This window comes from Taudactylus pleione, unplaced genomic scaffold, assembly GCF_031769625.1.
Source record: "Taudactylus pleione unplaced genomic scaffold, aTauple2 ptg000015l, whole genome shotgun sequence".
NCBI lineage: Eukaryota > Metazoa > Chordata > Amphibia > Anura > Myobatrachidae > Taudactylus > Taudactylus pleione.
Genome location: NW_028284417.1, coordinates 31,907,385 through 31,933,723, shown reverse-complemented (window position 1 = coordinate 31,933,723; position 26,339 = coordinate 31,907,385). Strand labels below are relative to the sequence as shown.

The following is a 26,339-nucleotide window of genomic DNA, read 5'->3' as shown; positions in this document are numbered from 1 at the left end:
TAAGTACAGGTTGTGCTAGAAAGTTACAGTTAGAAGCTAATTGGTTGGTATTTCAACATTTGACAATGGTAGGCAGGAGATGCAGAGCCTCCCCTTTCATACTCCCTCCCCTATCATACTCCCTGTCATGCTCCAGTGAGTGTGTTTTTATTACGGGTGTGCACCGGCCACTTTTCGTGTTTTGTGTTTTGGTTTTGGATTTGGATCTTTCTTCGTGTTTTGGATCTGGATTGGTTTTGCCAAAACCACCCTTCCATGTTTTGGGTTCTGGGTTTTGTGTTTTGGATCTTTATTTTTTTTTAAAAAAAGCATAAAAACAGCTAAAATCACAGAATTTGTGGGTTTTTCTGCTCCTATGTTATTATTAACCTCAATAACCTTAATTTCCACTCATTTCCAGTCTATTCTGAACACCTCACATCTCACAATAGTGTTTTTATGTCCAAAAGGTTGCACCGAGGTAGCTGGATGACTATGCTAAGCGATACGAGTCGGCAGCACAAACACGTGGCCCATCTAGGAGTGACACTGCAGTGGCAGACAGGATGGCAGTTTGAAAAACTAGGCACCAAACAGTACATAATGCAAAGAAAAAAAAGAGGTGCAAGATGGAATTGTCCTTGGGCCCTCCCACCCGCCCTTATGTTGTATAAACAGGACATGCACACTTTAACAAACCAATTATTTCAGCGCCAGGGTCTGCCACACGACTGTGGCTGAAATGATTGGTTCGTTTGGGCCCCCACAAAACAAGCTGGCAATTAATCTGTCCCTGCACAAACTGGCTCTACGGAGGCAAGATGTCGTCCTCATCCTCCTCATCCACCGATTCCTCACCCTCTTCAGTGTTGTGTACATCCTCATCCTCACAGAGTATTAACTCGTTCCCGCTGGAATCCACCACCACAGGTCCCTCTGTACGTTCTGGAGGCTGGTCTCCCTGGAAGAGTTGATAATTCATTTTTATGAACATCATCTTCTCCACATTTTAGGGAAGCAACCTCCTATGCCTTTCGCTGACAAGGTTCCCGGCTGCACTAAACATTCTTTCGGAGTACACACTGGAGGGGGGGCAACTCAGATAAAATAGAGCCAGTTTGTACAGGGGCCTCCAAATTGCCTCTTTTTCCTGCCAGTACAGGTATGGACTGTCTGACATGCCTACTTGGATGCTGTCACCGATGTAATCCTCCACCATTCTGTCAATGGTGACAGTATCATATGCAGTGACAGTAGACATGTCAGAAATTGTTGCCAGGTCCTTCAGTCCGGACCAGATGTCCAAACTTGGTCCTGCCTGCCCTGCATCACCGCCAGCGGGTTGCTTAGGATACCTTCACCAGCAGGTCTTTGCACCTCTGCAGGCTTGTGTCGGCTGGAAAGAGAAACACCACATAGGCTTTAAACCTAGGATCGAGCACGGTGGCCACAATGTAGTGGTCTGATTTCAACAGATTGACCACCCTGGAATCCTGGCAAAGCAAATGAAGGGCTTCATCCACAAGTCCCACATGCCGAGTGGAATCGCTCGTCTTAGCTCCTCCTTCGCTTTCTCCAGCTACTTCTGCAAAAGCCTGATGAGGGGAATGACCTGACTCAAGCTGGCAGTGTCTGAACCGACTTCACGTGTGGCAAGTTCGAAGGGCTGGAGAACCTTGCACAACACGGAAATCATTCTCCACTGCGCTTGAGTCAGGTGCATACCCCCTCCTTTGCCTATGTCATAGGTGGATGTATAGGCTTGAATGGCCTTTTGCTGCTCCTCCATCCTCTGAAGCATATAGAGGGTTGAGCTCCACCGCGTCACAACCTCTTGCTTCAGGTGATGGCGGTGCAGGTCCAAGAGTGTTTGCTGGCATACCAGTCTTTGGCACGCAGTCACTGAATGGCGAAAGTGGGCAGAAATTTTTCGGGCCACCCAAAGCGTCTCCTGCACGCCCCTCTCGCTTTTCAGAAAATTCTGCACCACCAAGTTTATTGTGTGAGCAAAACATGGGACATGCTGGAATTTGCCCAGATGTAATGCCCGCACAATATTGGTGGTGTTGTCAGATATCACAAATCCCCAGGAGAGTCTAAGTGGGGTAAGCCACTGGGCGATGATTTCCTTCAGTTTCTCTAAGAGGTTGTTGGCGGTGTGCCTCTTACTGAAACTGGTGATACACAGCGTAGCCTGCCTTGGAACGAGCTGGCGTTTCTGAGATGCTGCTACTGGTGACGCTGCTGTTGTTGCTGCGTAAGGTGATACACCTACCCAGTGGGCTGTCACAGTCATATAGTCCTTAGTCTGCCCTGTTCCACTTGTCCACATGTCCATGGTTAAGTGGACATTGGGTACAACCGCATTTTTCAGGACACTGAGGACACTTTTTCTGACGTTTCTGTACAGTCTCGGTATCGCCTGCCTAGTGAAGTGGAATCTAGACGGGATTTGGAACCGGGAACACACTACCTCCATCAATTGTCTAAATCCCACTGCACTAATGGCGGATACCGGACGCACGTCTAACACCAACATAGCAGTCAAGGCCTCAGTTATACGTTTTGCTTCAGGATGACTGCTGTCGTACTTCATCCTCCTCGCTAAGGACTGTTGGAGGGTCAATTGTTTAGTAAAAGTAGTGGTGTTCCTACTTCCTCTCTGGGATGATGAACGACTCCCAGCAGCAACAGCAGCAGTGGCAGTAGTAGGCGTAGCAATGCAGGATCCTCCGGAGGAATCCCGGATAGGAGAGTCAGTCATGCCAGTGACATGGCCTGCAGGACTACTTCCGATCCTGGCTAAGGAGGAAATTGACGAGGAGGGAGTTGACGGTGTGGTTTGCAGGCGCTTGGATACAACAGGACAGAGGGATTTAGGTGTCCCTGGACTGCTTACGGTCTTAGCCAAAGTTTCTGAACTTGACAGTAACTTTTTATGAATGCGCTGCAGGTGACGTATAAGAGAGGATGTTCCTAGGTGGTTAACGTCCCTACCCCTACTTATTTCACATACATATGGTAAATATGGCAAGACAGTTGTTGTCCGGATTTGGATAGAAATATTGCCAGACCAAAGAGGTGGAATGTTTGGTCCTTTGCCCAGGCATGACCGTGATGGGCTTTTTCATCCCACAGACAACAACTGTCTCCCCCAGAGCCTGATTTAAACAAACCACATCACCATCAGAATCCTCCTCGCCAACTTCCTCCTCAGCGCCAGCTACACCGGTATCCTCATCCTGTTGTACTTCAACAGTGACATCTTCAATTTGCATATCAGCAAGTGGACTGTGGGTGCTCCTTTCAGCACTTGCAGAGGGCGTGCAAATGGTGGAAAGAGCCACCTCTTCCTGTCCAGTGCTGGGAAGGTCAGGCATCGCAACCACCACCACACTTGGACTCTCCTTGGGGATTTGTGATATCTTCTTAGAACGCACAGTTCTTCACTGTGCTTTTGCCAACTTAACTCGTTTGATTTTTTTAGTGGGATGAGGGGTTCCATCGTTATGTGAAGCTGAACCACTAGTCATGAACATAGGGATAGACCTTAGCCGTTCCTTGCCACTCCGTGTCATAAATGGCATATTGGCAAGTTTACAATTCTCCTCAGATGATTTAAATGTTGTTTTTAAGGTCATTTTCCTGAACTTTGTCATTTTGGATTGTATGTGCTCTCTACTATGACATTGGGCATCGGCCTTGGCAGACGACGTTGATGGCATGTTATCGTTTATGTCATGACTAGTGGCAGCAGCTTCAGCACTAGGAGGAAGTGGTTCTTGATCTTTCCCTATTTTATTTTTATTGGAGAAAGTTTGGTCCTCCATTTATGTTATATTGATATATACGTGCAGCTAAGGCGCACACAAACACAGAAAATAATTTTTTATTTTTGTTAGAGACTAGTGCACTTTGTGGGTTACACCACCCTTTAAGAAATGAGCCAGCCGGCCCTTTACTTATGGGACACAGGTGCACGCTTGGCGCTGCTCCTTTGTTGATGCACATGCAGCCACATTGCACACAATTCACAAACACAGAAAATATTTTTTTATTTTGTTTGGAGTGCCCTTTGGGGGTTACAGCACCCTTTAATGGACAAGCCAGCCGGCCCTTTACTTGTGGGACACAGGCGCACGCTTGGCGCTGCTCCTTTGTTGATGCACGTGCAGCCACAGTGCACACAATTCACAAACACAGAAAATATTTTTTTATTTTGTTTGGAGTGCCCTTTGGGGGTTACAGCACCCTTTAATGGACAAGCCAACCGGCCCTTTACTTATGGGACACAGGTGCACGCTTGGCGCTGCTCCTTTGTTGATGCACGTGCAGCCACAGTGCACACAATTCACAAACACAGAAAATATTTTTTTATTTTGTTTGGAGTGCCCTTTGGGGGTTACAGCACCCTTTAACAGACAAGCCAGCCCGCCCTTTACTTATGGGACACAGGCGCATGCTTGGCGCTGCTCCTTTGTTGATGCACGTGCAGCCACAGTGCACACAATTCACAAACACAGAAAATATTTTTTTATTTTGTTTGGAGTGCCCTTTGGGGGTCACAGCACCCTTTAATGGACAAGCCAGCCGGCCCTTTACTTATGGGACACAGGCGCATGCTTGGCGCTGCTCCTTTGTTGATGCACATGCAGCCACAGTGCACACAATTCACAAACACAGAAAATATTTTTTAATTTTTTTGGAGTGCCCTTTGGGGGTCACAGCACTCTGTAACGATCAAGCCAGCTGGCCCTTCACTTATGGGACACAGTGCATGCTTGGCGCTGCTCCTTTGTTGATGCACGTGCAGCCACAGTGCACACAAATTCAGAAACACCGAAAATATTTTTTTATTTTGTTTAGAGTGCACTTTGGGGGTTACAGCACCATTTAATGGTCAAGCCAGCTGGCCCTTTACCTATGACACAGGCGCATGCTTGGCGCTACTTTGTTGATGCACGTGCGGCTACTGCGCACACAATTCACAAACACAGAAAAAATATATATTTTTTTTGCACTTGGGGGGAGCACCCCTGATGAACAGAACACCCCCTGGACAACACTACAGCACCCCTTTAGGACTGGGACACTGTACAGGACTTTGGAGTGGACACAGCCCCTATGGACAACTGACTGCACAACACAGTCCAGCCAGCCCCTATGGACTTTGGAGGAGTGGACACAGCCCCTGTGGACAACAGCTGCACAGCACAACTCAGCCAGCCCCTATGGACTTTGGAGGAGTGGACACAGCCCCTATGGACAACAGCAGCACAGCGCAGCACAGCACAACACTGCACTGCACTACACTACACTACACTACACTACACTACACTACACAGCCCAGCCAGCCCTAACTCCCACCCTCCCTCTTCACTGTCCACAGCCGAGTGAGAAAATGGCGCCGACGCGGGTACCTTATATAGAATCCAAAACCCGCGAGACCCGGAAGGTGGGATGATGACGTTTTGCCTAGATTTCAGATCCAAGTCAGGTGGGAAAAGTCGAGCCTGACTCGGATCGGCCTCGGATCGGCCTCGGATCGGGGGGGGTTCGGATTTCAGAAATCCGAACCCACTCACCCCTAGTTTTTATAGATGTGTGCCTCCATAGCCATTGACCTCACCGCATGTCACTGGTTAATGCATATTGTGGAGGCAAATGGAGCACTAATATGGGAGCTTATGGGGCACTATTCTGAGGACATATGAGGATTTGTGTGGACATATGGGGCGCTATTGTAGGCACTACTGTATTATTTATAAACATACAGTAGGTGGAAGGAAAGGTGGATGGGCACTCCAAAAATGTTTACACAGGGTGCTATTAGACTTGGGGCCAGCCCTGCATGTGAATATGGTACAGGAATGGTCAGGAGATGTCAGTCAGCAACACGTCTTATAGATGTGTTCGATATTTACAGACTTCTAGTTTCACATTAAATCAGTGTTTCCCAAACTCATTCCTCATGAAGCACTAACAGTGCATGCAGGGGCGTATCTATAATGGGTGCAGGATGTTCGGTGCACGCAGGCCCCTGGGTCCAAGACGGCCCACACAGCACACATCGTGCATCCATTTATTCAATACTTACCTCTCTGGAGTGCCGTGTTGTCTGTAGCAGCGATGTAAAAATCACCAGTAAAACGAAGTGGCGGCCATTTCTCCAGCATTTTGTGCATGAACAATAGGAAAATCACCTGACCTCGCCTGCGCAGTAGACTCTGGCACAGAAATAGAGTCTCCTAGTGCCTGGAGTCTACTGATGCTCTCAGTGCGCTGCCGGCCACCGGGTAGAGGAAAGGCTGCCCTGGGCAGAGACTGCACACTGGCACTCTCCTTTCTTAATACGCCCCAGAGTGCATGGTTTTCATTTATTGTAGTTAGTGCAAAGGTGTACTCATTAGTGGCTGACACATTGGAGCTACTTGTAATTCAGTGAGGAGACCTGGAAAACATGCACTGTTAGTGCTCCCTGAGGAATGAGTTTGGGAAACACTGCATTAGATCAGAAAGAAGCTAATTGACGTTTTCCAATTATTTTTTTTATCAAATGCATTTCATTACAATAAACCAGTTTCAGCTTTTTTGATGACTATTAATGTGAACATATGATTAATACACATAGAAGAAGAATGATAAAAATAAGTTTGTCCTTTAACAGAAGGGGCATTAATTCTACAGTCTGCATACATTTAAGATAATTTACTAAGAGGCAGAATAAAATCCCTTTTGGTATTGCCGAGCACCTAGGGTTTACACCACAGCACGTATTATTACAGAGCAAGATGGTACAACTTGTAAAGAAGCAAATGTTTACACCGGAACAAAAGTTGGACAGAGAGGCAATTATTTTCTAGTTATGTACAGCAATATAGAATAAGATGGTCATTTGCAAAACAAGATAATGGAAATGAGATAAAAAGGACTGATTCTGATTTGAACGCAGACTTTTGCCTCAGTCGCATCTGCTTCTTTATACTAATGCAACTACAAAGCCCTTCCCTGGTTTACATCCATGCATCTGAATGTGCAAGGACTGAGATGCCACTGTCTTCAGACGCTGAAATACCGCTTTATGTATCCTTAGAGGCACCATCGGTCACCATCAGTCTCTGGGGCTAATTCAGCATTGCACGCAAGTGCAATGCTGAATGCAGATTTCCAATTATCGGGAATCTGTGCATGCGCAGGACTCATTCTGCGAATGTGCAGAACAGGTTCTGCATGATCGCACACATCCTCTTCTATGCCTCTGCTGGATTGACAGGCAGGGGCATTTAACGGGTGGCGCGGGGGCGGGGCGGCCAGCTGGCATTTTCGGAAACAGGGGAATGTCCTGACTGATTTCCAGGAATGGAAAGGCCAGGGGTCGAGTCCATGAATGCAGTTTTCTGGCCTCATAAGCCAGCCAGCCTGAGTAAGCTGAGGCTTACTCAGCTAGCCGGTGGCAGAGCGTCACCGAAGGCCGTGATGATTATCTCAGCCTGCGAACTCAGTCGCAGTGCTGGGATCGCAAATGCAGCAGGAGCATGTCATCCACCTCCTGCTGTATTTGCATGTTTGCAAGGACGGAATTGCACAGCTGCTTGCGTGCAGCTTTGCAATGCCATCCTTACTGAATCACCCCCTCTGTACACAACTACTGTCAGTGACACTCCTATAAGATGCAAAATCTCTGTGCACCGACAAGGAATGTTCCTTATATTTCTCCTACCATGCAAATCTGTACTAGGATTCTGGGCCTGATTCAGCAAGCATCACTATTCTGCTAGAACGCACGCACCGCAGTTGCTAATATTACTGGTGAAATGCAAATGTTTGCAATCGCATTGCGATCACAGCCTAACATAAGGACGCCCACTTCCCCTTACATACATCTTTATACTAAGGCAACATAGCGAATTAATCGGTAACATCCAGTAACATCAGACTCATACACACAGTTAAGGCAGATCAGACCTCACTCAGGAACTGCTTACTTCAGTGCACGCTATGAGACCTCAGGCTGCCTATGGTATCACAGTGGATAATTTATGCAAGCCCATGCAACGGCGTCCCAACACACTGGCACGCCTGCGTTTGCCGGACCACCCCCCCGTTACCACCCACAAATGGCACTTCCTGTCAATCACTGTTCTTGGGGTCTGCGTAGCCAACGCATTTCCCATCGCTGTTGCTAGTTCATGCATGCGCAATGCGAATTAATTGATCGATTGTGTGCGTCTTTGCAACTGCGACCCTTGCTGAATCAGGCCCACTGTACGTACAAAATCAGGACACATACCAGTGGCGTAAATTCATCCCAGGCGCCCAGAGGCAAGTTATAATTTGGTGCCCCCCCCCCCCAAAAAAAGGAAAATAAATATGGTGCATATCTATCTATTTATCTATATATGACAGGAAGAGGTGCCATGTATTGGGGGCAGCCGTGACGGTACACTCCAGGTACATATTTACAGCCCTAAGAGGGGTGAATATATTGTGGGCAATTGAAGGAGATGCCACTTCAGTGCTGGCGCCTGGCGGCAGGTGCCTCTATTGTCTCCCATAGTTCTGCCTCTGACGCATACCCAGAACAATAAAGCCACATGCCCAGAACAATTCTCCCCTCCCTCATCCACAATGCTCCCTATCCCTTACTGCTGTAACCACGCCCTCTCTTCTTATTTAAGTAAAGCTGCACCAGTATTTGTGTTCTACAGTACATTCCAAAGCAGACAGTGTTTTCCATGCATGAAAAAAAAGAATACAAAATGTTTTTACCAGGTGAAAACTGCTTGCTTTAATTGAATTGCTGCCTAATCTAAAGAGTTCTATTTACTAAAGTGCAGGTTTTTAGAAGTGGAGATGTTGCCCATAGCAACCAATATGATTCTAGCTATTATCTTCTAGATGGTGCTAGATAAATGTTAAGTAGAATCTGATTGGTTGCTATGGGCAACATCTTCACTTCTAAAAACACGCTTTTAATAAATATACCCCTAAGTGAGGCTTTTAGTGTTGAATGTAACAATCTGTCAAGTGAGCAAAGTAATTATCAATTTTTAATGCAAGTAATATTAACTAGAACTCTGCTCAACTACATAACTTGTACTGTGTTCTAAAATAACTTAAATTACTAGTGCTTACTCATGGAATGGTTTTATTGAATGTGAAACATAAAAATATGAGGAATACTTCATACAAGCATCTGGTCCTCATATGGCATTAGCAATGTATATACAAATATTCTGAAGTCTTACCCGAAAGTAATCACTGCACGCTGCCAGCACAGCCTTGTGGGCATGGAACTTCTGTTCTTCAGCGACCAATGTGACATCACAGAGTATACCATCATTTCTCTGTTGGTTTAATGCGGACAGGACAGCATCTTTGTGTGACATAGACTGGCAGTGCCTCTGACCTGTCAGCATTTCTTGAATACTGTAAAAAAAATTACAAGGAGAATAAACATTTTGAGAATTGATTCTTATTAGACATATTCATTGTTTAGAACTGGTAAAAAGAAAAAGAAACATCTTTAATAAAATACATAAAGAACTTTACAATGTTCAATTATGATGCTGCATTTGCTAAAGATAAATAAAAAGATATACTGTACTTCAATGAATAACATTCTTGTAGTGAATCTAGGGCCTGATCCATTATGGATCGCTACTGCGATTGCAATACCGATTACGCAAGCAGTCTCACTGCGATAGTATGCTAATCCATTGTGATCGCTATACCGCTGCTGCACTACATAAGGACGCCCACTTTACCTTACACACATCCGTAATCCTTAGCAAGACTGTGAAACCATCGGTATATTGAGTACCATCACAGCCTCACGCACACTTGTACAAGCTCTGACCTTACTCAGGAATTGCTAACTTCATCGCACGCTATGAGTACTCAAGCTGCGTAGGGCATCGCAGTGGATAATTTATGTACGCCCATGCAACGGCGTTCAAATGCACTGGTACGTCTGCGTTTCATCGACCACCCCCTGTCACCACCCACAAACAGCACTTCCTGTCAATGACTCTGCGAAGTCACTGCGATCGCAGTCCCAATAGCAGTGGCCGGTATGCGCATTGCAATGTATACGCATGCGCAGTACTCAACAATTGGGCGATTGCGTGCGTATTAGTAGTTGCGATCCAAGCTGAATCAGACCCCTAGTTAGGTGCACATCACAAAAAAATAACATCTGTTAAATACCAGTTTGATCAGTATTCTCAGCTACCAGTATATAAATGGGAACACTGCATTTATAATGGTTTTGTACTGTACATCAAGGAGAATTTACATACATCACCTATTGTTAGCGTTTAATGACACTGTGTACAATACATTCTCACCTTGTGTCTATAAATATATCAATGGATGCAAGCTGGCTTGATGTGCTAATTATTGCATAAAGTAAAAAAACTACCTTGCATTTTTAAAACGATCTTGTCCAATTGAACTTTGAATTAAATTTACACTGAGCAATAGTAAAGAATGGTGGGGAGCTCTCTGTCTCCTGACCATGAAGATACCAGAGAAGCCTCTGTTTGGCCCTATTTATCATGTTTTTTTTGATACAAGGACATAAGGATAGATTTAGCATCATGCAAATTAGGTTGATGCTTAAGTAAGGCAGAAGATAATAAAACTTAAGTAATGATTGATGTGAGGAAGGAATGAGCTGTCATGGTACTGTAATGCCATTTTAGGCTGACATGTAAAAGGGACAGAAATGCTATGAAATACTGTATGCAAAAGAGGTGCGACTGGGGAGGGGCATAGGGTGACAAACCTTGTGTGCCTACAAAGTCCAATGTAAAAGCAACCCTGCACGGAAAACATGGGCTAAGATGAGTTACTTTTGTGCCCTAAATGGATTTATCCACATACTGTACTAGCATGCACAGAAGGATTAATGGGTCATAAACCCGGAAGTCCGATTGTTGCAAAAGACAGCTATTTTTTGGAATAGCTGCTGTTTGCGATATTAATAATTCTTCATCAAAGCATTCCATCTCTCATCCCAACACTCTGTCCCATGCTCACTATCTACCCCATGTGTGTCACCCCTGTCTGCAAGGGCAAATTGGGCCACAGGGACAGCAGGAAGAATGTTCCCGCTGGGCCGGTCCCATATTCCCCCTTGCTGGGCCGGCCGGCTGGCTCACATCAGCCAGCCAGACCGGTTCACACCAGCTGGCTGCCATGCTTCCCGGAGTTTGTGTTACACTGTTGAACGCAAACCGGAAACTGCCATTTGCTAGTGGATACTTCTGGGTGCTGCTAGCCGGAAGCAGTGGCAGCTGGAGTCATGTTCCCCGCTTCCAGAGTCTCTGGCTGTGCGCAGAAGTGTGCAAGTAGCCGCCGATCTCTGAGAACTGTGTGCTGCCGTCTGCTCAGTCAGCCACATCACCTAGCATCAGCCAGGTTCTGCCCAAGGACAGAAGCTTTGCCTCCCACTGTGCCTCCTACACTGCGGGGAGCCGGGGTGGGGAGGAGGGACTTAGGGTCAGATTCAGACTCGGTCACTCTGACAGAGAGCTCGTTCTGAATCAGGGCCGGGTTTTTTTATTTTAGGAGCTGCCTCTTGGCCGCTCGCATAGCTGTGTGTGCCCACTCACAGCTATAGCGAGCGACCATGATGATGGTCGCGATGGTCAAGACCATCGCGACCATCAGGCTTGCGACGAGACCCTTGTGGTAGGGTCTCGTTCATCGCAAGCCCAGAGAGATTTCGGCTCTAACAGAGCCGGAAACTCTCCACTGACATCACTTGTGATGTCAATGGGGCCGCCCCCAAACGGCAGGCGTTCTCATGGGAATGCCTCTGTTTGGGCAGCCACCCCCCCGGCCCGCCCCCAAAAGGGAGCGAGCTGTCACTCAACATCGACAGCTCGCCCCCTTTGGTGCGAGACCCGGAGCGACGGATTGCCGCTAGCCGGCTCCGTCGTGCGCATGTGCTGTGGGCCACCATCGACCCAGTTGCGAGCGCTCAGCACTTGCGACCGGGTCTGAATCAGGCCCTTACTCCATGGCAGGGGGGGGAAAGAGAGTTGCTGCCCGTCTGCCTATGGCACTGGAAGGACAAATATATTGGTTTAAGGAACTTCCTAGTGACAGTCTGTCTATATCCTTAATATACTGCGCCAAGAGATCCAACTGCCCCATTGTCACAGCTCAGATGCAGGAACTACACCGCACATGCACAATTAGTTTTCCTTCCTATAGCTTCAGCAAAAACAAAAGGGCAGTACTAGGCACTACAAGTCTCAGCATGTCCTGCCAGATGGTCTGTGGCTCTTTTTACAGCACCTGAAGATCCCCAGAAAGCTACAGTGCTTTACTGCTTATATCTATGTGATGGACAATGATCTTCATCTAAATTATTATCACCATCATCATTCATAAAATGTTAATTATATACTTTTTTTAAGCAGTAAAATCACCATAGAGCAGGGGTGAAGTTAGCATCCAGCCAGCCTGGGGTTGCTGTTTGTTTTAGTACTCACTGGGGACGATTCAATTGTTTTTATGTTGCAGTAATTAATGGACGCCTATGTTGCAATTCAATTGTTTTGGGCGCCAATTAATTATCTCCCTCTTCGCGGGTAATTAGACCAGGTTTAGCCATGTAAAAGGGCTAAACCCATCTAAACTCCTGTTTGGGCACCCTATCCAGGATTAATCGCACTAACCAGGATTATAAAGCACATTTCTGCTCACATCTTCAGGAGCGGGCTAGCAGAAATGCAGGCGCCAGCGAAAAAAATTTAATCGCCCCCAAAGACATGGTGATGGGGCTGGGGAAGGTGATGAGGGGATGTAGGCTAAGGACGATGATGAGGGGCTGAGGATGTTGATGAGGGTCTGAGGTTGGTGATGAGGGTTGAGGATGGTGGTGAGGGGTTGAGGATGGTGATGAGGGCTGAGGATGGTGATGAGGGGCTGAGGATGGTGGTGAGGGGCAGAGGATGGGGCTGGTGGCTAAGGATGGTGGTGAAGGGCAGAGGATGGGGTTGGCGGCAGAGGATGGTGGTGAGGGGCAGAGGATGGGGCTGTGGAAGCTGATGAGGGGCTGATGATGATGCTGAAGGGCAGAGAATGGTGATGATGTGCTGAGGTAACAAGGGCAGAAGATGCTTATGAGAGGCTGACATGACAAGGGCTGAGGATGGTGTTGAGGGTCCGGGTGAGTGAGGGAGCGAGACCAAGTTCCTACCCACTGGTCTGGTCTGGACTATCTGGAGGGAGACACTCACTGGTCTGGATTTTCTGCAACTGGAGGCCCTCACTGGTCTGGGGTCTGGTCTCCTGCAGTTGGCTCCGCAGCTATCTGTGACAGCCCAGAAGGTGAGGTCGCTCAGTCTTCTGTAGAGGACTGGGGAGAATCAAAGTTTGTTTTATTTATTTTTCCTGTAGGGGCAATCATTGAATCATTGCGTTTTTTTTTTTCCTGTGGGGGCCATTGTGTTTGTTTTTCTGTAGGGGCCAATGTGTTATTTTTTTTTCTGCGGAGGGTCAAAATTTTTTGTTTTTCTTGTGTGATGTTTTTTCATATGCGCAGGTGTCCCAATGGTGTTTGTTCAGAGTTGTAGGACAGATTAAGACACACGCACCAACTAGTGTAGTCTATTAGAAATGTGTTGGGCGTTCCTAGGCAGTTACAGGGAGTTGGCTAATCAGACACAGATGTAATGGCCATGTTATTGGAGTGACACGGGCGTAATGCTGAAAGTGGTTGTGTACAGAGACGCTGAATCGCTCATATTGGAGGCCATATGGGTGATCTGCATCTAGCGTAGGGCTCGTGAAAGTTTCAATGGTGCGACCGTTGTGGGCATCTAAAGTAGCACAGAGCATGATTGCATCATCTGTTCACACTGACAGTGGGCGTCTCAGTCCTTGTATATTTGGAAGCCCGGATGTACACCAGGGAAGGACTCTGTAGCGGCATTAGCATAAAGTTACAGATGCAACTGCAGCAAAAGAAGCAAGGAAGGCTGCAACTGCGTCCAACTCAGAATTAGGCCCTATGAGGAGAGATTTTGCTCCCTTGACATACCCCACCCCCTCATTAGACTCCCACCCCCATTAGGGCTGCTTCCATAAACTTCCCGGGCTGATATTCCATCCCAATTGGCCCGTGCCTATCTGTCTACCCCTACCCTTTAGAATGTAAGCTCTCACGAGCAGGGCCTTTTTTCCCCCATGTGCTTTTTCTTACATTACTATTACCTTCAGCACCTAACCCTTGACTTCTGCCACTGTACTACTTATTTTGAGTGTTATGACCACTGTAGCAGCAATGTTTTATACACAAAGGCACTTGTCCTGCATTGTCTTGTACTGTAAGTCACTGTTCTCTTGATCTGCTCAATAGTTTATGTACTTTGTTAGGTGCTGCAGAACCCTTGTGGCACCATAGAAATAAAGGATAATTCTAAGTGCATAGCGGCGTTATTAATGCCGCTATGGACCCGATAAGTGCTGGGATGTATTCTTATCCAAAATGAGATGTATAGAACATTACACCCCAGATAAAACAGATATTTACTATATTGAAAAAATTACTTTTCATTTTACAATGGGCCTCTGAAAGTGGATTTACTAAAAAAACTTTCCAATTTTTACTAAACCTAAATTTTACAAATATTGAAACATTTATATATTTTTTTATACCTAGAATATCCAATATCATTTTGGTTCTATTAAGAAAGCTATGATTTTGTTACATTGCTAAAAAATGCTAAGGAGAAAGCAAAATTGTATTTGTTATACAGAAAATTAATATATTAATCATAAAAGAAAAACATTTTCGTATATAAAGAAGAAATATATCCCAGGGGAAGCATTTGGCAGCTTAGAGATAGCACTAATCAAACAACAGAAAGAGAGAACAGGGAAACACTATTTTCTATTTTGTGCCGTTTTCCTTTATAAAATGCACATTGCTGGTTCCACATATATATTCAATTATATTCTATGTTCTTTTCAGCTGATAATAATGTCCTTTACTAAATCATACATCTATTAATCTCTCTTAAAAGAACAGTACCTCTAATTTCCCAAATGCTGAAATCTCCTCCACCTTGACTAACACTACTCCTGCTGGGTGGTTAAGGCAGGTCCGGCACTACACTATCATTATCATATCACGATCCCAGATGGGTGCAAAGAGTGCCAATGGTTAGGGAAAACCTATAACGATGAATGAATGAGATGTCACTCAGATGCCCCAGTGGACCCCCAGTAACACCAGTTACCATCATGGAGCAAAAGCATCTAGCAGATTCTTACCTGTGAAGCTGCCAGCTGCTGCTCCTCCATTTTTGTGATGGGCTGGGAGTGTGGCACTGTGCTATGGTGTAACAGCCAAGTGCTACTCTCCCACTTCCCAGCTGTTAAGATATGACTATGAAGCAGTGTAGATTGGGTGCAATGCCCGGGGGTGTTAATGGAGGAATGGAGCAATAGGGCACTCCCACAGCTATCGCAGACACTGGGTTAAGATTTACTTTTCCAGCAAACATAGACAGCATTGATTGCAGAGTAAGTGCCATAAAATAGTTTCCAGGACACTGCATGGCACTACATATTTCATCATGTCATATTTACTTATTTATTTATATTTGATTGTAACATACTTTATTGCATTATATAAGGAAAATAAGGAATACATCTCATATACAGAAAAATAGAACTTTTAGTGCCTAATTTAGAGAAGGTGCAATATTACAAAACCGCTGTGGGAAAGGAGGGGAGGATGTAGATGGTGCTGACAGATCTAGGGGTCTATTTAGTAAAATCATAAACTGCTCTTATCCAGGATTTTAATAGTAAAGACAAAAGTGTGGAGAAATCAGATCACAACCTTTTTTGGTTCTTCTGTCAGCTTCCTGCAGCCTCCAGAAGTAGCAATGGGGGCTTTGCAGTTGCAGTATTTAGAAATTTGGGAGAAGTTTCTCTTCTGTCATCTTGTGTTCAAAATATAATGCCATTTACTACACTGGGAGCACATTGACTACTGTACTTGGGAGGAGACATCTGATCTATATTCTGGGGCAATTATCATCTTGACAATCTTCAGAACTAAACAAAATATATAAAGTTCACCCAGCTCACTTCTGTGACCTGCATGTACCCCACAAGCGCACTAGTTTTTCTAGGGGTTCAAAAAACAAGCCGCATGCCTTTATTCTCTTCACTAGGACAGGTCTTTTTAATTTGGTGTGTCCCGGCATGGGTTTTATAGCAGAATCCAAACTGCGAAAATTAAATGCACTTTTTACAATATAGACCCCCTAGAGTTGAAATGAGGACATCTTGTAGGTTAACTAAATCACAGTGTGTAAAATGCAGCTGTTATTACCAGTATTTGTGTGTTACGTGCAAAAACAGGCAGTAATTTCCCTTCTTGTGAAAAAATAACATTTGCACCAATATCACCCCAATTTGTTTTATCCAGGTGCAGATTAGCCTCTTTTAAGAATGAAAAATAGAAAAATTTACGGGGGAAAAACAAGTTCCAGAGACTATTGGCAACAAGGCATTGCTATTAAATCTATTTCATTATTTGAATGCAATTTATTTAGCTCTGTCCCCCCTTTAAAACTTTGCTTTGTTGTAACCAATGATGCAATCTGGGACTCTGTTGCTCCCTTAGAATGCCCCTAATACTACTACCGTTTACAGCTTAGGGATAATAAAAAATATTGGAATAATTCTGACCACAACTAGAGCCCACAACATTTTTATTAGAACACATTGATGGTCTAAGTAATTTCTCCTACTATTTCTAAAGAAAATATAAGTAGTATGCAGACCCGCAGAATCAGACACAACCCTATCACAGAACAAATGCCAGGAGAATGAAGGTGAGTGACTCCTAACACAGAGATTACCGGCATTGTGCAGCAGAGGGCGGGGCCACAATGACTAATCAAATCGTAATGCAAATCGCACCATTGGCACCCCCCGGCCCCAACCACTTGAATTCTGTAAGTGGGGGGAAGTGAACGGTGGCGGCAGCAGGTCGGGAGACTTGCCCACTCTTCCGTGCACCCAGGAGCGCCACCCGAGTTTTGGGAGCCTCCCAGTATGACTGACATTGACATTAGGCCTAGAGAAGATACAGCTGGAGATGTGATTCTCACCTTGCCTTATGATAGTAATGTACTGTTTGCACTGTGAGTCCGATTCATATTTAAGAAGAGAGCAAGAAAGAACAAGTAACTGTGCACCTTGGTAAAACTATGCTGCACTGCATGTGGGGCAGATGTAACATGTGCAGAGCAATTTAGATGTGGGTGGGGAGTGTCCAAACTGATATCTAAACTACAGTGTAATATAAAACTGTCCAGCATTTGTGGGCTACATGCAAAAGCAGCCAGTATTTACCCCATATGCACAACAAATATATGTATTTGTACTAGGGGTGTGCACCGGCCACTTTTCGTGTTTTGTGTTTTGGTTTTGGATCTGGATCTTTCTTCGTGTTTTGGATCTGGATTGGTTTTGCCAAAACCACCCTTCCGTGTTTTGGGTTCTGGGTTTTGTGTTTTGGATCTGTATTTTTTTTTAAAAAAGCATAAAAACAGCTAAAATCACAGAATTTGTAGGTTTTTCTGCTCCTATGCTATTATTAACCTCAATAACCTTAATTTCCACTCATTTCCAGTCTATTCTGAACACCTCACACCTCACAATAGTGTTTTTATGTCCAAAAGGTTGCACCGAGGTAGCTGGATGACTATGCTAAGCGACACGAGTGGGCGGCACAAACACGTGACCCATCTAGGCGTGAAACTGCAGTGGCAGACAGGATGGCAGTTTGAAAAACTAGGCCCCAAACTGTACATAATGCAAAGAAAAAAAAGAGGTGCAAGATGGAATTGTCCTTGGGCCCTCCCACCCACCCTTATGTTGTATAAACAGGACATGCACACTTTAACAAACCAATCATTTCAGCGCCAGGGTCTGCCACACAACTGTGGCTGAAATGATTGGTTCGTTTGGGCCCCCACAAAACAAGCTGGCAATTAATGTGTCCCTGCACAAACTGGCTCTATGGAGGCAAGATGTCATCCTCATCCTCCTCATCCACCGATTCCTCACCCTCTTCAGTGTGTACATCCTCATCCTCACAAAGTATTAACTCGTCCCCACTTGAATCCACCACCACAGGTCCCTCTGTACCTTCTGGAGGCTGGTCTCCCTGGAAGAGCTGATAATTCATTTTGATGAACATCATCTTCTCCACATTCTGTGGAAGCAACCTCCTACGCCTTTCGCTGACAAGGTTCCCGGCTGCACTAAACACTCTTTCGGAGTACACACTGGAGGGGGGGCAACTCAGGTAAAATAGAGCCAGTTTGTACAGGGGCCTCCAAATTGCCTCTTTTTCCTGCCAGTACAGGTATGGACTGTCTGCCATGCCTACTTGGATGCTGTCACCGATGTAATCCTCCACCATTCTGTCAATGGTGACAGTATCATATGCAGTGACAGTAGACATGTCAGAAATTGTTGCCAGGTCCTTCAGTCCGGACCAGATGTCCAAACTTGGTCCTGCCTGCCCTGCATCACCGCCAGCGGGTTGCTTAGGATACCTAAGTTTTTTCCTGGCAGTCCCAGTTGCAGGAGAAATTGAAGAAGGAGCCGTTGACGTGTCACGTTCCGCTTCAGCTGACAGTGTGTTCACCAGCAGGTCTTTGCACCTCTGCAGGCTTGTGTCGGCCGGAAAGAGAGACACCACATAGGCTTTAAACCTAGGATCGAGCACGGTGGCCAAAACGTAGTGGTCTGATTTCAACAGATTGACCACCCTGGAATCCTGGCAAAGCGAATGAAGGGCTTCATCCACAAGTCCCACATGCCGAGCGGAATCGCTCCGTCTTAGCTCCTCCTTCACTTTCTCCAGCTGCTTCTGCAAAAGCCTGATGAGGGGAATGACCTGACTCAAGCTGGCAGTGTCTGAACTGACTTCACGTGTGGCAAGTTCGAAGGGCTGGAGAACCTTGCACAACACGGAAATCATTCTCCACTGCGCTTGAGTCAGGTGCATACCCCCTCCTTTGCCTATGTCATAGGTGGATGTATAGGCTTGTATGGCCTTTTGCTGCTCCTCCATCCTCTGAAGCATATAGAGGGTTGAGTTCCACCGCGTCACAACCTCTTGCTTCAGGTGATGGCGGGGCAGGTTCAAGAGTGTTTGCTGGCGCTCCAGTCTTCGGCACGCAGTCGCTGAATGGCGAAAGTGGCCAGAAATTTTTCTGGCCACCCAAAGCGTCTCCTGCACGCCCCTGTCGCTTTTCAGAAAATTCTGCACCACCAAGTTTATTGTGTGAGCAAAACATGGGACGTGCTGGAATTTGCCCAGATGTAATGCCCGCACAATATTGGTGGTGTTGTCAGATATCACAAATCCCCAGGAGAGTCTAAGTGGGGTAAGCCACTGGGCGATGATTTCCCTCAGTTTCTCTAAGAGGTTGTCGGCGGTGTGCCTCTTACTGAAACCGGTGATACACAGCGTAGCCTGTCTTGTAACGAGCTGGCATTTCTGAGATGCTGCTACTGGTGACGCTGCTGCTGTTGCTGCGTAAGGTGATACATCTACCCAGTGGGCTGTCACAGTCATATAGTCCTTAGTCTGCCCTGTTCCACTTGTCCACATGTCCGTGGTTAAGTGGACATTGTGTACAACGGCATTTTTCAGGACACTGAGGACACTTTTTCTGACGTTTCTGTACAGTCTCGGTATCGCCTGCCTAGTGAAGTGGAATCTAGACGGGATTTGGAACCGGGGACACACTACCTCCATCAATTGTCTAAATCCCACTGCACTAATGGCGGATACCGGACGCACGTCTAACACCAACATAGCGGTCAAGGCCTCAGTTATACGTTTTGCTTCAGGATGACTGCTGTCGTACTTCATCCTCCTCGCTAAGGACTGTTGGAGGGTCAATTGTTTAGTAAAAGTAGTGGTGTTCCTACTTCCTCTCTGGGATGATGAACGACTCCCAGCAGCAGCAACAGCAGCAGCGGCAGCAGTAGGCGTAGCAATGCAGGATCCTCCAGAGGAATCCCGGATAGGAGAGTCAGTCATGCCAGTGACATGGCCTGCAGGACTACTTCCGATCCTGACTAAGGAGGAAATTGACGAGGAGGGAGTTGACGGTGTGGTTTGCAGGCGCTTGGATACAACAGGACAACGGGATTTAGGTGTCCCTGGACTGCTTACGGTCTTAGCCAAAGTTTCTGAACTTGACAGTAACTTTTTATGAACGCGCTGCAGGTGCCGTATAAGGGAGGATGTTCCTAGGTGGTTGACGTCCCTACCCCTACTTATTTCACCTTTACATGTGGTACATATGGCAAGACAGTTGTTGTCCGGATTTGGATAGAAATATTGCCAGACCAAAGAGGTGGAATGTTTGGTCTTCTGCCCAGGCATGACCGTGATGGGCTTTTTCATCCCACGGACAACAACTGTCTCCCCCGGAGCCTGATTTAAACAAACCACATCACCATCAGAATCCTCCTCGCCAACTTCCTCCTCAGCGCCAGCTACACCAGTATCCTCATCCTGTTGTACTTCAACAGTGACATCTTCAATTTGCATATCAGCAAGTGGACTGTGGGTGCTCCTTTCAGCACTTGCAGGGGGCGTGCAAATGGTGGAAAGAGCCACCTCTTCCCGTCCAGTGCTGGGAAGGTCAGGCATCGCAACCACCACCACACTTGGACTCTCCTTGGGGATTTGTGATATCTTCTTAGAAAGCACAGTTCTTCGCTGTGCTTTTGCCAGCTTAACTCTTTTGATTTTTTTAGTGGGAGGAGGGCTTCCATCGTCATGTGAAGCTGAACCACTAGTCATGAACATACTAGGGATCGACCTTAGCCGTTCCTTGCCACTCCGTGTCGTAAATGGCATATTGGCAAGTTTACGTTTCTCTTCAGCTGATTTAAATGTCTTTTTCAAGGTCATTTTCCTGAACTTTGCCATTTGGGATTGTATGTGCCCTCTACTATGACATTGGGCATCGGCCTTGGCAGACGACGTTGATGGCATGTTATCGTCTATGTCATGACTAGTGGCAGCAGCTTCAGCACTAGGAGGAAGTGGTTCTTGATCTTTCTCTATTTTATTTTTATCGGAGAAAGTTTGGTCCTCCATTTATGTTATATCGATTTGATATATACGTGCGGCTAAACACAGAAAATAATTTTTTTTTTGGTTTGGACTGGAGTGTACTTTGTGGGTTACAGCACCCTTTAACGGTCAAGCCAGCCGGCCCTTTACTTATGACACAGGCGCACGCTTGGCACTACTTTGTTGATGCACGTGCGGCTACTGCGCACACAATTCACAAACACAGAAAATAATTTTTTTTTTGGTTTGGACTGGAGTGTACTTTGGGGGTTACAGCACCCTTTAACGGTCAAGCCAGCCGGCCCTTTACTTATGACACAGGCGCACGCTTGGCACTACTTTGTTGATGCACGTGCGGCTACTGCGCACACAATTCACAAACACAGAAAATAATTTTTTTTTTGGTTTGGACTGGAGTGTACTTTCGGGGGTTACAGCACCCTTAACGGTCAAGCCAGCCGGCCCTTTACTTATGACACAGGTGCACGCTTGGCACTACTTTGTTGATGCACGTGCGGCTACTGCGCACACAATTCACAAACACAGAAAATAATTTTTTTTTTGGTTTGGACTGGAGTGTACTTTCGGGGGTTACAGCACCCTTTAACGGTCAAGCCAGCCGGCCCTTTACTTATGACACAGGCGCACGCTTGGCACTACTTTGTTGATGCACGTGCGGCTACTGCGCACACAATTCACAAACACAGAAAATAACTTTTTTTTTGGTTTGGACTGGAGTGTACTTTCGGGGGTTACAGCACCCTTAACGGTCAAGCCAGCCGGCCCTTTACTTATGACACAGGCGCACGCTTGGCACTACTTTGTTGATGCACGTGCGGCTACTGCGCACACAATTCACAAACACAGAAAATAATTTTTTTTTTGGTTTGGACTGGAGTGTACTTTCGGGGGTTACAGCACCCTTAACGGTCAAGCCAGCCGGCCCTTTACTTATGACACAGGCGCACGCTTGGCACTACTTTGTTGATGCACGTGCGGCTACTGCGCACACAATTCACAAACACAGAAAATAATTTTTTTTTGGTTTGGACTGGAGTGTACTTTCGGGGGTTACAGCACCCTTTAACGGTCAAGCCAGCCGGCCCTTTACTTATGACACAGGCGCACGCTTGGCACTACTTTGTTGATGCACGTGCGGCTACTGCGCACACAATTCACAAACACAGAAAATATATTATTTTTTTAGCACTTGGGGGGAGCACCCCTGATGGACAGAGCACCCCCTGGACAACACTACAGCACTCCTTTAGGACTGGGACACTGCAGAGGACTTTGGAGTGGACACAGCCCCTATGGAGAACTGACTGCACAACACAGTCCAGCCAGCCCCTATGGACTTTGAAGTAGTGGACACAGCCCCTATTAACAACAGCAGCACAGCACAGCCAGCCCCTATGGACTTTGAAGTAGTGGACAACAGCAGCACTACACTACACTACACTACACTACACTACACAGCCCTAACTCCCACCCTCCCTCTTCACTGTCCACAGCCGAGTGAGAAAATGGCGCCGACGCGGGTACCTTATATAGGATCCAAAACCCGCGAGACTCGGAAGGCGGGATGATGACGTTTTGCCTCGATTTCAGATCCGAGTCAGGCGGGAAAAGTCGAGCCTGACTCGGATCGGACTCGGATCGGGGGGGCTCGGGGGGGTTCGGATTTCAGAAATCCGAACCCGCTCACCCCTAATTTGTACCCCTTGCATTGCAACATGATTTGTCCAGGTGCACAGTTACTTGCTCTATCTTACCCTATTCCCAAATCTGTATCAAGCCCTGTGTTTGTAAGTCCCATTGTATTTCATTGTTATTATCCAGTGATCCCAGATTAGCAAAGTTTGCTGGTAAAGTTTGGGGCTAAATTGCTGTTAGCAGGATTGAAGGAGATGCATGTACGAGTATGCTATACTGTTCATTGATGATAGTTTTCTGCTTTAAGAAATACATTTTAAGACTGCATACTTTCAAAAAGTCTGTATTCTAGTGTTTAACCATGCAAGACAGGCAAAGCTTCAATTCACATCTGCCTGAATAACCTGAAAGAGGTTTCAATTAAGTATAATCTAAATGAGAATGACAAGCTCTGAGTGCATTAAGAGAAGTGCATGCCACATTTACCTGAGACATATCTCGGAAGGCATTGTCCAAGTCGGCTCTTCTGAGTCTTCACGCTTACGATTTAGAGAAGGAACAAACAAGCATTCCAGCTATGAACAAAATATAATGAATTATTAGAAAACAAACATAATTCATTACAAATTAAGAGAAATAATGGGTGGACAAATTTGCTCTTGAGTATCACAGGACAATCAGATAATCTTACAATACTTTACAAAAGAAATGGAATGTATTTATTATACATAAAACAATTTGCAACCATACTAAAATTATTTGTACTCACATCACTACTATGTGTTGTTGGGTATCCTCACTGCTTTCCAAGATTAAGGGGTCTATTTATTTTATCCCTTAATTTTTACAAAAGTAAGTGACAATTAACATTTTCACCTACTTTTTGTAGAAATTGAGTATTGGGGCCATTCAATATAAAGTTAATACAGGAGATATCCCTGATGTATCCTGCTTATATTTCAGTCCCAATCTGGTCCAGAGCCCCCATGCAATAGTATTGAGACTGACATTCATCAAGCCCCCAAAAATACTACATTTTCAAAACTTGACAGCAGGAACCTACACCATTTTTTCTATAGGAACCAGCGTGGGTCTGAGAACTCTCCATGCCTGTTCGGCCCCCTCCGTTGACCATCTTTAGCCTCATGCATGTGTGAACCCCAGTTCACACATGCGCACTAGAACAGCCTCCCAAATGGGGACTGTCTTGCTGAAATCTGAAAGCATTTAGAAAATACTTTAGAAAAGGTTAAAACAATGCTTTGAAAGAGCTTCAATACCCTTTTCCACTCTGCCAGGCAAAACAGTTAGGGGCTCATTTAGAGTTGGACTTATGTCAGGTTTTTTTTGCATAAGATACTGTAGGGGTCTATTTACTAAGCGGTGTTAGGACACAGAGTGAAAAGTGATAAGATGCCAGCCAATCAGCTCCCAACTGTCATTTCTCAAACACAGCCTGTGAGATGGCAGTTAGTTGCTGATTGGCTGGTAACTTATCACTTTTCACTCTGTGTCCTAACACTGCTTAGTAAATAGACCCCTGTATGTATTTCCATATTGCCCATGTGCACCAAAAATTAAGTAGGCATAAGTTTGCATATTTTTCCATTTTACTGACTTGCATCTACTCATGACTTCAGGGGGCCATGAGGGGGGGAGCCTGTACTAATTACCCTGGCCCGGGCTTGCTGGAGGGACCCGGCGGGGGCCCAGGTCCAATGACGCCCCCCTCTCCCTCTTTCCTGTCAGCCGGGCTGCAGTGGGAGACTATTCGCGTCGTGGTGCTGCAACTAGGGGTTTTATCTTTTTTCTCAGACCCTTCCCTGGGCCATGTCTTAATGGCCCTGTATGACTGTACAGTACGATCTGAGGTGAGCAGAGGAGGGTAAGCCTAGGCTGAGTACAGAGAGCACACACACATGTATTTGCAACACACTTTGGGCCTGATTCAGAGCCGAACGCTCTGACCAGAGCGCTCGCTCTGAATCAGGGCCCTCCTCCATGAAAATGGAGCGGCCTCCTGGCTGCTCGTATTTCTGTGGGTGACCACCCACAGCATATGCGAGCGGCCAAAAAGATGGTCGCGATGGTCTTGACCATCGCGACCATCGGACTTGCGACGGAGACCCTGCGGTAGGGTCTCTCTGCCACAAGCCCTGGAGTGATTTTGGCTCTATCAGAGCCAAATTCACTCCCACTGACATCACTAGTGATGTCAGTGGGGCCGGCTTCAGAGGGTAGGCGTTCCCATGGGAACGCCTCCGTCTGGCAGGCACGCCCTCAGCACGCCCACCAAAGGGGGCGTGCTGTCAATCAACATCGACAGCACGCCCCCTTTGGTGCGAGACCCCGAGCGATGGAAAGCCCGTCGCTCCCCGGGTCTCGCGCATGCGCATGACGGAGCTCCCTCCATCGTGCGCATGCGCAGTGGGGAACATCGACCCACTTGCGAGCGTACTGCCGCTCGCGAGCAGGTCTGAATGACCCCCTTTGTTGTGTATGAATTCATAAATATGCTTTTTAGGAGGTGCTGGAGGACAGATGCAAAAATACACCAGGATGTACTTTCCAGCCACTTTTGATTGGCAGATACGAAACTTATTGACCTCTCGGGCTGATAGCACTAATATCATTAGAGATGTAACTATATTAATTTGACATTTCCATTTGGACAACTGCAGGAAGTAATATTCCCATTTAAAATTTAAAACAGATACAAAGATTTTATATTTAATCACATTTTATATTGAAAAATCAACTTTAGCTTTAATAATACTGTCAAGACACTAGTCTTGTGTTTATGACACTTACTACATTATTATATTTATAAATTATTTGGCCTCCACTACCAGCTCTAAACTGAAGATGCCCAAATCTTCCTCTTTTCTGTAGCATCGTGTGTAAGCGCCATTTGTGGGTGGACAAAGGGGGTGGTCGGCGAAATGCAGGCATGCCAATTCGTTTGAATGCCTTTGCATGGGCATGCATAAATTATCCACTGCGATGCCTTACGCAGCCAGAGGCCTCATAGCATGCGATGGAGTTAGCAATTCCTGAGTAAAGTCAGACCTTGTGCAAGTGTGTATGAGGCTGCGATGGTTTCGCAGTCTTGATAAACAATACCGGCATTGTGTAAGGTAAAGTGGGCGTCCTTATTTTGTGCAACGGTGTCATAGAGGCCGCAATGGATTAGCATACTATGGCAGTTGAACTGCATGTGTAATCGCTATTGCAATCGCAGTTGCGATCGGTAGTGAATCAGCCCCTTTGTCCACAACTGCATTGGGAATATGATACTGGAGCTGGCAGTGTGTACTACTATTTCCTTATAAATAAACTGTTTCTAATCTTTATGAATGTACAGACAATATCTTGTACTTTAATGATAATTAAAATAATTATTTTAAACATACAACAATATACTGTAAGCTAGATTCAATAAGATGCTAGATTTATGCTGGGACGTAACGCATTAATAATCTATGCATATTGCGTTACATTTTAGCAAATCATAATATCTTGTATAATACAATTAGAAATGACATCTTCCACG

General features: G+C 45.9%; 1 protein-coding gene across 2 annotated transcripts in view; it reads right to left on the bottom strand.

The window, feature by feature from the left end:
• Window positions 1-26,339, bottom strand: part of KLHL32 (kelch like family member 32) — a 228,100-nt gene that overhangs the window by 156,802 nt on the left and 44,959 nt on the right. For both annotated transcript variants that reach the window (XM_088472157.1, XM_088472167.1), the window contains exons 2-3: window positions 23,273-23,361; window positions 9,228-9,408 (exon numbers count right to left, since the gene is read on the bottom strand). In XM_088472157.1, coding sequence (XP_088328283.1) covers window positions 9,228-9,408; window positions 23,273-23,295 — 204 coding nt within the window. In that variant the 5' untranslated portion in view covers window positions 23,296-23,361. The remainder of the gene's footprint in view (window positions 1-9,227; window positions 9,409-23,272; window positions 23,362-26,339) is intronic.